The following is a 13264-nucleotide window of genomic DNA, read 5'->3' as shown; positions in this document are numbered from 1 at the left end:
GATCACGTTTGACACACTCCGAGTGCTCGCTCCAAGATTGCGGCGGCCACTCCGGATCTACCAGTGGAATTCGCCACAAGGCTCGTTCACACCGAAGGCGGGGCGGCCAAAGCGGCGAGGCGGCAACGCGGAAAGCGGAGAAAACCCTCCTCTCCGGGCGGCAAGGGTGATCGCTCTCGGAGCAATTTTTTGCCGCCGGCCGAGGATCGCCGCTTTGCCGCAGCCAATCAGAACGCCACGCAGCGGTGGCGCGGGTGTACGTTTGGAAGAAGCCCTGATACGTCATAGCGACACGTGTGCAAAAGCGCGCGATGCCTGCCTCTTCTGCCGCGCGGCCAGCCGAAGCAGGCATGCAGTCTGAACAGGTTCACGCACTCGGCGCTTCGAGAATCCCGCTTGGCCGCTTTATCGCGCCGCCTTTGGTATGAGCGAGCCTTTGGTTCTTCTCTATACCTTTTAAATGAGTGGCGCCAAATGCGCGAAAAAGAAAGATGCGAACGCGTGAGAGGTAATCACTCAAGTAATATAATTATTTAGGTGAGTGGTCACTTAATAACGAAGTCGTTAGCATTAAAAATATAACATGCATGCGCGCCACTGACACTACAAAATTCTGTGCGTCACATCTTTGTATAACGCCGCAGTTGCGTTTAATCGCCTCCGCCCGAGTTAGCTGGTTCACAGTATATGTATACAGATATTAGTAATGTATAGTATGATCGATGTTTACGTGTGAAACGATCTCTATACTTTCGCATGATGCATGCATGATGACAAGAGCTACAGGAGCACTCAATTAAGTAGAATTTTTTATGTGTGTTTTGTGACATCCGTCGTAGCATTTCATTGTCATTGTCTGCTCTGGTTAATTCCAGCTGTTCAATGTGACAGTGCAACAACTGACACACTTTCAAATGAAGTACAACTATATGCTATAAATAGTAGCTTCCAAATAGCAAATGCTGCGTACGCGTGCAGTCGCCTGAGAATCGCTTAATGTGCAGTGTACTTGCAGCACTGACGTAGCATATTTAAAAAAAATACAAAAAAGGAAGAAAATCCACTGTGTTTGCTAACGCAAAATTGCCTAACACCGCGTGAAAAAGATTGTTATAAATATGATATCAAGGACGACGTGCCGGTAATTAATGGTGCTTATTCAATAAGCGTTGAATTAACGCTATTGACTACTGGTGAGATAATTCACTAATGACACTTAACTCAAATAAGGGCAACGTAGTGTCAGTCATAAGTGCTTTATATGTAACTTCGGTTATTATAATACAGTATTGCGTCATGCTTCTTCATACAATATTGGGGGGTCTGCTAGCTCCAAACCTCTCTTGGAAAGAGAACAAAAAACTACGAGTTTGTGCTCAGACATCTGAAGAGCTTGGGATGCTTGCGTCACTCTAGCTCTAACGTGCGTAAATGAGCCTTTATATGTGATGTTCGTTCGCCCGCACCTAGAATTCATCTCGGCAATTTGATCTCATCAGAAGCCCCTCATTAACAAGGTAGCCAATTCAAAATAGGGACGCTTGATTTATACGATCTAACGACTGCCATACTAGTGTCCTTAAACCTCAAACATGAATATATAATATAGTATGAAGTTGGGCGTGTTGGTAATCCATAACTGATCACGTGGTGCAAAAAAAAAACGAAAACAAAAATTTTGTTGGAAGTAAGCGCTCTCCTTATATGTAGTGCCTTCTCTTGTCCTGTGTCAAATATTTTTTGCGCTACGTGATCACTTAAAGAATTTAATCTACAACCATTGAATACCCTCTACTCCGTTTCCGACTGCTACGTACTTCATAAATACATTAATAAAATACATTAATATTCTACCGTCTCGTGTCTTACCAATGCACACCCCCATGCGTACATCACTAAGTTACATAACAGCGTGAGCCCTAAACGCATTTTCGGAAGGGCTGTCACGTGCTATTTCGTTATGGAATCGTCTTTGCAAAGCTATGGTCACAATTACTCACCATAACATGCATGTTCGCTAAGAAATAAATGGACGTTTTAATGTATATGCAACTGTTTCACTATTTCACGTACTACTTTTACTGCTCTTGGCCTGTTCATACTTTTTTTTACAATTCCATAGTACTGTTTTTGTTGTATATTAATTGCTAAATGCTTCTTCGGAAGTCCCGCGATGTGTTGCAAATACATAAATAAATATTGCTCGGTAAGCTTCGTTTCATCTGCTCTGATATGCACTGCCTGATTGTTGATAATGAAACAGCTTAAGTTTGGTTGTCTTGGCATTCCATTTCAGCATTCAGCGCAGGACACAACCTAAAGATCGCATGAAGTGTTTCACGCAAATAATGGTTTTGGCCAGATAAGTGCGCAGCTTCGCGTCCAGCAGGCTTTTTAGTCAGTGCTGTCTCTCTTTAAGCGGTCTTGTCACCATACATTTTTAGCGATCGTCTTGTTCTTCTTGTCGCAGCACACAAAATGTCCTTTTTGGTGACCGCTGACTTTTTTTTTTTTTAAGACTCGACAGGATGAAAATTTCTGATGTATTAGTGTCTTTAAAGTTGTTAGAGCTGCTTCGGAAATGGCCCCCTAGAATACACGTCGTTGTTCAAAAAGTGCGTGCAAGGCAGCCAAAAATAGCAGTCGGACACCTGCACAACATTGGCTAGAGTACGTGCACTCAGTCGTATACATTAGCAAAATAGCAAGAAGCTTACACTAGTTGTCTAATGTAAACTGTAGGAGGAGGAGGAAAAAAGGGAAGAAATGAAAGGCAGGGAGGTCAACCAGACGCACTTCCGGTTTGCTACCCTGCACTGGGGGAAGGGGTGAGGGGATTAAAGGAGAAGAGAGAGAGAAGTGAAGGGCAACGTGTGTGTAGATGTGACCTTGTCCATTGCACGCTTATAAGCGGTCGCGTAGTCCGGTCGTCTTTCGAAAACTTAGCAATGCCCGCGTCGCTTTGCTGGCCAGCGACGCGTAGAGCCATGAGCCAAGTATCTTCTCTGCGGAAAAAGGTCTACTGTCTAGTGTCTCTAACGTTTCGCGTAGCAAGTTGCGTTCGCTCGCAAAACGTTCACATGAACACAGTAGATGTTCTATTGTCTCGTCAGTGTCGCACGATTCACATCGGGAGCTATCCGCCATTCCTATGCGAGAGGAGTACGCCTTTGTAAAAGCTACTCCTAACCACAGGCGGCACAGTAAAGTTGCATCCTGGCGGGAGAGGTCCGATAGAACTTGAAGCTTTCTCGATGGGTCCAATTTGTGTAGGCGGCGGTTCCTGACACTGGGGTCACTCAGCCAAGTTTCCGACATGGTGTTAGCGAACGAGTAAAGGCCCCTTGCAGCGTAGGTTCTCGACAATGGAATTTGGGTTATCTGGGCGTCCGCGTGGGCGGATCGGGCAGCATTAGCAGCAAGGTCATTACCGACAATACCACAATGCCCCGGTAACCACTGGAACACCACGTCATGTCCTTTCGATAAAGCTTCGTGAATCACTTCTCTTATTTCATTCACTAGTTGTTGATGCTCCCTCTGTCGTAAAGCTGATTGCAAGCTCTGAAGGGATGCCTTGGAGTCGCAGAACACAGCCCATTTTTGAGGTCGGGCTTCCGCGATATAAAGTATAGCAGCACGTAAGGCGGCAAGCTCCGCTGCTGTGTATGTTGTCCTATGCGACAGTTTGAGCTTGATAGTGACCTGGTACGCCGGGATGACAACAGCACCTGTGGAGCTGTCAGCCGAGACCGATCCATCGGTGTAAATGTGCGTCCTCTGGCCGTATTTTTCGTTGAGTAGCGACAGTGTCACCTGTCGTAGGATCACTGTAGACGTATAGAATAGTTGCCTCCTCACCGGGGCCGTCATCGTGCTGTGCTTAAATGCTTTTGCGGGATTTTGTATTAGTCTTAACACTACTGCGCCCTTTTAATTTCTTTCTCCGTTCCGCGTACACACACGGACCTTTCATGCGTTTTCTCTACATAGTTTACGCCGCGTTAGATTACGTTCGAGTGTTTTTGAAACCCGCGAATTCTGAAAAAAAAAAAATCACTCAGAAGCATTATTAATACCGAAAAAAAGCATGAATATCTTGGCCACTACAATCTTCATGAACCACAATCACACCTTGTCGGTGTGCTTGTCTTTGTATCATTTTTTTTGGGGGGGGGGGGGGACGTTCTAGCTCCGCTGTTCAGAATTTGTGAATTATTTATCATTTTGGCCTTACTGTAGAAAAGTCGAGTGGGGGGTTTCGCGACCTTTCTTTGTTTCACCGTACCCGACCTTTTAAAGGAGCCCTCAGTATGAAATGCTAGACACGGTGTGTGTGTGTGTGTGTGTGTGTGTGTGTGTGTGTGTGTGTGTGTGTGTGTGTGTGTGTGTGTGTGTGTGTGTGTGTGTGTGTGTGTGTGTGTGTGTGTGTGTGTGTGTGTGTGTGTGTGTGTGTGTGAACCTTTTCACGGCGGCAGTTTTAGAATGCTCTATCGAAGCGGTAACGTATATCGTTAGGAAACATGCGACTTCACGTTCAGATAACTGTATAACAGCCCATAGATGTGCAAACCGGTATGCAATAAATACGTGACACGGCGACACTGGTACGGGCAACAAGACACCGAGGAACAGAGGCGTCCACGATTCCCATAGAGGAAGGCCGTTCGGAAATGCTGTGCTTGTTGCGACAGCCTTACCTCTTTCTTTTTCGCGGCTCCAAAACGCCCCGTTAACAGGCGGAAGGAAACGAGCTCCCCGTTGCTTCATCACTCAACGGATCACTTACACGCATGGTCCTCTGCGCACGAAGCCGGCTGTCTTTCGGTCGCGCACACAGCCGGAAGAGCAAGGAAGGCCGTTTCGTCTGAAGCGAGCCTTTCGTTATCGACGGAAAAGCGACAAAAGCGCTCTCCACGCAAGGCGATTAAGGCCAGCCGCAAGGCTGAGCCGCCGACCCGAGACATCAAGCCCGAATGTTGTCGGCACAGGACGCGCGCACCACCGACGCGCGCTCGCGTTTGAGTTGTCGAGAATACAATAAATTTGCGATCGCATCACCTGTTACCACGGGGAATCGCAAGATGCTTTTGTTCTGTGACCTAGATAGAAATCAAAGCAATTCTGACAATAACAAGGTTAAACACGACATTGGGATCGAAATATGGCACTACGCAGGAGGTAAGCAAGGCAATGCTAACCCTTTTGTATTGTACGAAATAATTGTCACGGGGGAAAAATAACGACCGCTAACACAAAGTGCTGATCACGTTTTTTTACAATGCATTATTCTTCTCTCATTGACGGAAGGCAACATTGCCAATATTGCAAAAAAAAAAGTTCACTTGATACTTCGTAAACAAAATACGAACAGGTAACCTGATTTTATTTTCTTCCTTTATTTCACGAAGCCCAAGGAAAAAGCGTGCAAGCAGGTGGGCAAACATTTCTGTAAAGTGTAAAAACCAAGCCCTTCCTTTGAGATACGCATAATAAGAAAACAAAACTTGAGCGATCGATACGTTTCTTCAAGTGCGAGCTTGTTTCCGCGCAAAACGACAAGGCCTCGCCCCACGTATCCGTCGCAGCGTGTCAGCGCAAAGCTTTTTGACGCAGGCCGCCGCGCCCTCTCCCTATAGAGAGAGTGGGTACGTGGTCACGCGAAACCGCGCTCTCTCTCTCTCCATGTGGGAGAGGGTTCGACATCGCGTCAAAAAGACGCGCGCCGAGGTGTTGCAACGGGTACGCTTGGTCAGGCCTTTAGCGATGCGAATCTCTAGCGCAAGACGCAACACGCGAATTCGATACAAGTCGGAACACCGAAAGCTGGCTGAAGCAAGTTTTCGTGGCGGTGGCGGCACACGCAGACACGCACACACACACACACACACACACACACGCACACACACACACGCACACGCACTCACACTCACACACACGTACACGCACACCCCCCCGCGCGCGCGCATGAAACTTCAAGCCTTAGCCCAAAATTCCCTGTCGACTGTCTGGCTCAAAGCAGGCTTCTCCCCATAAGACCTCATGCTGTGGAGAAGCCAGCTTTGATGACCCTTTGTAACAGGCGTAGTAAGAGTCGCAAAGTAGGCGCAGTGTTAGGTAAGCGGTAGCCGATTACTTGAGCTCGGGGATTTTTAAACTTCGGCATTTAGAGCAGTTCTCGCAATAAGGCGATGCGTCGTCGTCGTGCATCGTCCCTATTTATATACATGAATGCGATGTTTTAAGAATGTAGTGTGGTCTGCTGTAGTATCGTATTAAGAGAAAGCTTTAACTCCGGACCAACTCTAATTCGTCTGTTCAAATATGCCTGAAACTTGCACCAGCACCGATTCAAATTAAATTATGTGGCTGAAAATTTTAATTTCTTACTAATGTTGCAATTTTAAGAAATGTCGAACAAAATTCAACTCTGCTGCCTATATTTGCATAATGTTAGGTTTTAACTTTTCTTGAAGCCTTACAAACCTTGTCAAATAATTGCAATGGTTGACAAAAACAATAAACAAAATGATTTTTGTGATGTCATCTGTTTAGATAGTAGTTTCCCCGCTAATGCTTCCTTATAAAGTAAACGTGGCTTTTATCTTTGTTTTACGATGAATGACCAAGGGAGCATGAATGGTCACAAGTATTATTGCTTTGCAAGAGACGTGAAAGCATGTTATGCGAGCGTGTCTGTAGCTCACTTTATCCCCCAATATCAATACTGAAAGAAGAGCTGAAGGTGAAGAGTAAAAGTCCTCTCCGAGAGGGACTTGTTGGATAAGTCTATCTGTCGGAACTGCGTGATACCGTTGCTGTGTCTTCAGCTTAATTCGTCCATAAAGTTTCCCTCTCGCGTTAGCTTGGTCTCGGACTTTGTCAGTGTCCTGTGTGTTGCCGATTTCTGAAGTGGACAGACATGTGTATTTACTTATTACGTGCCTTGGGCTGCGCAGGGCCGTGCGCGGCGGCCAGAGCCTCGATGCTGTCGCTGCGGCAGCCCGATTACCTGTCCCCGCTGTGCGGCGGTGGCGGCTCGGACCGCAAGGTGCGCAGTGCCTCGGAGGGGGGCCCCGACTGGGCGTCCATGAGCGGCGCACCGCCCGTTGAAGCGCCCCCGGCCGACCCCTGGTTCCGGCCGCCCGACTACCCGTCCTTTTATCCACGCATCCCCTTCCCGCTGGCAGCGTATGGGGCACCACCGCCGGCCTCTCTGCTGGCCAGCCGGCGACCCTATCCGCAGCCAGAGCCACCACCGCTGCCACCGCCGCCGCCGACGTTCCAGACCCGGCGCCGGTCGCCGCCAAGCCCGCCGTACCGACTACCCAGTGGCAAGGAGGGCAGCCTCAAGCATCGCATTCTTCAGCCGCCGGCCAGTATCAACATCGTTGACCCCCCGGCCTCGCTGCTTGCTGGCGCGCCACTGTCGGCGCCGCCTGTGCGCAGCCGAGCTCCCCAGGGTCCCCAGCTGGCTGTTGCAGCAAGCAGCACCAGTGCCAGCAGCAGCAGCAGCAGCAGCAGTGCCCAAGTACCCGGTGCTCTACACTACCCCGCCTATTTTGTCAAAGGCTCCATCATCCAGCTGGGTAGTGGTCTGCTCAAGAAAGTTGAAGACTTGCGTACCGAGGATTTCGTGAGTAGTGCCAACCTGAGCCGAGACCTACGTATCGATTCGAGCCGGGTGTTGCGTGTTGCTGAGGCACCCTCGAAGGGTGATGGTGTTGCCCTGCTGAGCTTCTCAGTCGGCCAGAACCAGGTCCAGGTGAGACTTGCACTTCTCTAGGTCTGAATCGCTTCTTAATTTTGCATCCAGTATTGATGTCCCTGTTCATTTATTGATCTCACGACAAAAGCATAGCTGCTCTGTCACACAGTGTGACCGTTGCAGAGATGAATGTTTGCTGGATGTTGCCAGAAGCGAATCCAGAAGAAGTATGCATAGTGGTAGGAGTAGGAGGACTTGCCTTTATTTCTGTTATGTTGTCGTGCAGGTGACAGTGGAGGCACCGGTAGAGCACCCTTTCTTTGTCTTCAACCGTGGTTGGTCTTCCTGCAATCCTGAGCGCTCTCTCCAGCGCTACCAGCTCCAGTGCCACAGGCTGAGTGTTGGCGATGTCTGCATCTCGCTCACACATCGTGCTCGCCGAGCAGGACTGCCCCCACGACCGCCCCCTGCAGCCCCTGGGGCGGACCCGATGAACCCACTGAGCATCCGTGAGCCAGCAGCCCGTAAGCGCCGCTGGTCTGCCCCAGACCAAGTGGCTCCTGTGTCGGAGAGGACCACGTGATGCAGTGCTGTGATGACTGGTATTTTTCCTCGTGGCCTCCCTGCCGCATTCCTCTCCAGGACCAGTGAGCTCTTCCAGCTGGGAGGAGCAGGCTGCACATCCAACCACCATGTGACTTAGCTGTCTACTTACGGATTTGGGTATGCGATGGCCATTTGAGGGCTCCCCGGTTAATCAGAACTCTGATGTCCGGCTCCCTAAATTTGTCCGCGTTTAAGTATACCCTAATGGGCCTCTAGACTGCCTGTCGCCATGTGCTTGTCTCCGAGGCACAAATTGTGCTCTTGGGAGACCCAAAGAACTGTCGGTTCCATAGCAGAGCCATATGTACACAAGATCTCTCAATCTGGGTAGAAAGACCTCCCAAAGAATATTTTTCAAGTGAAAAGGCTCCATTTTTAGAGCTAGCCATACCAGGAAACATTGCCGAAGGCCAGTTAAAACGGATTTTTTGGGGGAAGTTGTCCAAATCTAAGTCACCCAGAGAGCGAAGTGCTCCAATCAATATTTGCAAAATGAGATTGATCTCACTGCCTGGAGCAAGGCAACTCCGAATTCTGATACTGAGGCTCTCTTGGAAGTTAACAGCAGACTCCTTGCTCTCTGCAGAGACCATGCTGGCCATGGGTGTTGTGTTTTGGCGATCTCCAGCAATGTTTGCTACTTGTTTTTGTTTGTTGTTTAATACCTCTGTAATTGTTTGTGCTCCCTCACCAAACATGTTTGTTACTGCATTCGTTATATTGCCATTGTCTGTTTGGGTGCTTCTTCTTGCTCAGCCAGACACGCCATTCTGTAATGGGCAAAAGTCGTCAGCTCAAGCCCTGGCTGTCTTTGTGGCTGCTTACGCAAAGCCCACATTAGTGATGCCAAAAGGTAACGGACTAAAGGCAAGTCCATGTGTTCATATTAAGTGCTTACACAGGGTCCTTGTTGACTGAAGCCAATTGAAATGCTAGTGAAACCTGCCCCTGCAGAAATCTTACTGATTGTAGGCCACAGCTAGTGTAGGCACATTGGAGTGCCAGCAAAAGTTCAGTGCCTTCTTGCTGCCGGAGAAGCCCAGAAACAAGTACTGTCTGTTGCTTCCTAAATATCGCCATCATACAGTAGTGCATTTGCATACCTGCCAACTCTCCTGATTTGCCTGGGAAAATGTCGAATTTTGAGCACTCTCTTCCTTTGCATGGGCATAGCCATAAATATACCGAAAAACAGCCCTAATCACTACTGCTAAAACAAAATAACAAAGCAAAAAGGTTATCAAGAGAGCTGGTCTTGAGGAACTCCTAGGGCTTTCCAGAGAGGCTACGAGACCCCCCCCCCCCCCCCCCGTTTCCCAACAATATAGAGGAAGACTGGGGAAGGAGGGGGAAGAAGGGGGTCTTTGGCTGTGCCTTTGATCAAATTAGCAGTGTCACTGCATTTGCACGTGACCTCCGTTATTTGCAATTCAACGTGTTTATTTTTAGATGCGAAGCAGCTCTGACTAGTCGGTGTAATGCTGTTCGTGTCTCCGTGCCAACGCGCAGCATCGCGTCGGCTTAGAGAGACGTACGAACAACTCACCACAGACAACGCGCTTTGATGCCTGGGTGCCAACGCGGTGCAGCGCGTTGGCACCCAGGCATCAAACACGCCGACAGTGGAAGGCCAACTCCGGTGAATTTTCGCTGTCATCGGCAACGTCTCAAAAGCGCTGCGCGCCCTCGGCGAAAGCGCCTACCCGCAAGCGCCGGGCTCCGCCGGCCGATCCGGAGGCCACCTGGAAGAACGATACGGAATCTCTTGAAGACGCTCTTGCCCCGAGTTCGTTGCCGTGCACGTTGGCGACGTCGCAATCCTCATGCTGTACCTTGCTCCCAACCTTCAGTGCTGTCCGGAGGAGGCGCTGACTGATTCCGGCGAGGCGTGACAATCTCGAGAGACTTCAATGTTGACGTCAGCGAAAGAGGAGGAGAATGGCTTGTCGATTACATGCGTGACGTGCACTCGCTGAAGTGCGTGTCGGCGGAACGGAAACTACCCACCACGATAAGGGGAACGTGCATCGATCTGATCTGTGGCAACTTAGACGTAGAGTGTGTGCAGGAACCTTTCAGCATGCACTTCAGCGATCACAAGGCCGTGGTGGTCAAGGCGAAACGCGTGCCAGCTTCGTTTCACTGCCCGTGTCCACTCTGAAGAAACGACAAGAATTATGCCAGCAATCGCTTCAAACAAACCTTCCAGTCATTTTTGTGCTTTTGAAACTAATTTAATAAGGTAAATTGTTGACGTTTAACGTCGCAGAACGACGACATGACTATGAGAGATGTCATACTGGAGGGCTCCAAAAATTTCGACCACCTGGGGCTCTTCAACACGCGCCTAAATCTAAAAAACACCGGCCTTCAGCGTTTTTCTCTCTGTCAAAAATGCACTTCTGAAGAAATGGGTTTCTTATGTTCTGCAGGATTTAATTTTGAGACCGTCTTTAGCTGCCGTTCATGATAAAAGTTGATGACGTTAATAAGTTGGCTATAATTTTTCCAATGAATGGCAGTACTTGGCCTCTACGATATTAGGTGGTATTTACGGGTTAACTACCTCCCTTTATTGAAAGCATCGGTAATGGCCTGCACTTACGGTTTACTACCTCCCCTTATTGAAAGCATCGTTAATGGCCTACACTGGAAACCGACTATAGTATCGCTGCAGGTGTGTCAACATCCGTTGGACGCTGGTGAAAAAAATGCTGTAACGTGTGGTTCCGGTGTTTAGTGATGGTTTTAACCCAACGCTGCACTGAAGTTTTTCACAATTATTGGTTACATATTCGTGCTTCTTAATGAGGTTAGACACACGTTTGGAATGGGTTTACCGCAGTGTTTATTTCGCATGCCACACATTGTGCCTCGCATGGTCACAGTTGTGGAGGAGTCTAATGACCGGTTGAATGCGTTTCACACTCTGACGAAGTGCCGCTGGAGAAACTCCCACCGAAAGCAGGTGTTCAGCTCGGGGGACGCACTCTTGCAATCGTCACGACGCTGTTGTGCCCGCAACGCGTTGCAAGTGTGACAAGCTAACTCGTCGGCATGGTTTGCAGGATCCGCCCGCCACCGGCCCTTGCATTCCCATTCGCGATTTAGTGTGGCTCGGAAGGCTGCCTAATCATCGGTACGCAGTTGCTGCCAACGCTAGACCTCCCTGGCATGTTTTTGTATCGGCCCGGTGAATGCCAGCTCTCACATTTGCACTGACTGTCAGCGCTTTTCTAGAGTTGTCCGTGACCTACTCAAGTGGAAGCTTTCAGTAGCAACTCAGCTAAGACAGGATGGACAACGTCACTCACAACGCAGCCAATGGTGCGCGTGCTAAGATGTATAAACGCTAGCTGTTGGGCCAGTTGGTGAATCGTGAACTGAGAAATGGGGTACCAGCGAATACAAAGAAACACGTTCACAAGTACAGTTAAAAGTCCCACATTCGTCTTCTTGTGTCAGGCTTCCGGTGTTGTCCGTGGCCGTGTCCACGTGCTGGCAAGTGTTATCTCTCTGTTCTTACTCCCTCTCCCATAGCAACAGCTGCAGGTGCGCGCGCTTATCCTCGCCCCTAAAAACCGGAGCATGGGGTGCGAGAGTGTAGGAGAGGCTAGGTGCAATTCTTCGCCTCTCATTTCCTCGCCATTCGCTCACTCTTTCGTCCGCTTGCGCGTCACTCTCGGATCGTTTCCTGGCTGGACGCTTGTCAAGAACATCCAGCAATGTGTGCTTGAAACGCCACTGTGAAACGCCAATGTCGAGCCTAGAATGCTGTTTGTTTAGTTCACTTCATAGTATATTTAACCGTGCATGCTAGGTACTAGAGCTGGAAATGCATACTGCGTTTCTCGCGACAGAAAAACGCCACGTGCGGCAAATGGCGCTATTGCCTGCATGGTGTAAGCAAAGAAAAGAAAACATTATTCTTCTAACGCTGGGTTCTCACGTACAAAACGCCGTTATGGACACTACACAATGCATTCGCATTTCCTCCCAATTCCATTCAGGAAGGTGGGGGCATTTTTGTACTCGCTGGTACCCTATAATCGCTGATGTATAACTTTACTGCCACTCAGTCAGAGCTGATGTTGCTGTGGCCCCGAGAAATAAGTAGAAACTTACGCCATTTTTTCTTTGTCGCTACCCTCCACACTCCCCTTTCTACGAAAATCCCCGACTTTCGGGGTTCCCAGGTTGGCAGGTATGCATTTGGAGTAACCTGTACAAGGTGTGTTGTGTACTTCCTATGAGGGCTGTCCCTTTGGACAGGTGGGCTTCAGGGGCCGGTTTTACTGCGCTATCCAATGGGCAAGTGCGAATTTCCTACACATGTGTTGCCCACACTGTTTGTAATGGCTATTCTGTCCAATAAGGGCGCCACCAAAGTTTTGAGACTCCTTCACTTGATCTCTTAACACCACCGGTCAACACGAAGTGGTAGAAGTGCGAGACTAAAACTTTTTTTTCTTTTCTCATTGTTGTCCTTGAGACAAAGTGTTCTACACCAGTGCACATGCTATAACTGTCAGTGTTGCTGGCCTACGTACCAAGATTAAACCAGTGTTTGTTTCTTTCTGACTCGTGCCTCACTTCAATGACATCTCTAAATAAATACAGCAACCTACTGTGGAGGAGTAGAGACAGTAATTGTTGGCTTATTTTTTTTTCTTGCATGGAACCATGAACATAAATTACTGAGCGTATTGTGCAATTCCCAATGAAGCAATAGTAATAATTATTATTACTAATATTATTAGTATTGCAGTAGGTATACCTCCAGTTTTCTGTTTCCATTTATGGAGTGCCAAATGGAGCATTTATGTTACAGTAGCAGAATTTTTGTGAAGGCAGTCAGAGATCTAGGGTTAATTGCATGACCTCGGAAATCAGGGACGTCTGACTTCCATTCTTTTTCCCTCCGATTTCCATGGTTATGTGTAAGCATCT

At 48.5% G+C, this 13264-nt stretch overlaps 1 protein-coding gene across 9 annotated transcripts in view; it reads left to right on the top strand.

The window, feature by feature from the left end:
• The window catches only part of Atx-1 (Ataxin 1), a 187311-nt gene extending 174416 nt beyond the window's left edge, over positions 1-12895 (top strand). For all 9 annotated transcript variants that reach the window (XM_075877198.1, XM_075877197.1, XM_075877196.1 and 6 more), the window contains 2 exons: positions 6960-7765; positions 7995-12895. In XM_075877198.1, the coding sequence (XP_075733313.1) occupies positions 6960-7765; positions 7995-8291 (1103 nt within the window). In that variant the 3' untranslated portion in view covers positions 8292-12895. The remainder of the gene's footprint in view (positions 1-6959; positions 7766-7994) is intronic.
• Positions 12896-13264: the final 369 nt, after the last annotated feature.

Source organism: Rhipicephalus microplus, chromosome X (genome assembly GCF_043290135.1).
Source record: "Rhipicephalus microplus isolate Deutch F79 chromosome X, USDA_Rmic, whole genome shotgun sequence".
Lineage (NCBI taxonomy): Eukaryota > Metazoa > Arthropoda > Arachnida > Ixodida > Ixodidae > Rhipicephalus > Rhipicephalus microplus.
Note: the sequence above shows the minus strand (reverse complement) of the source record. Positions and strands in the feature narration are given on the sequence as shown.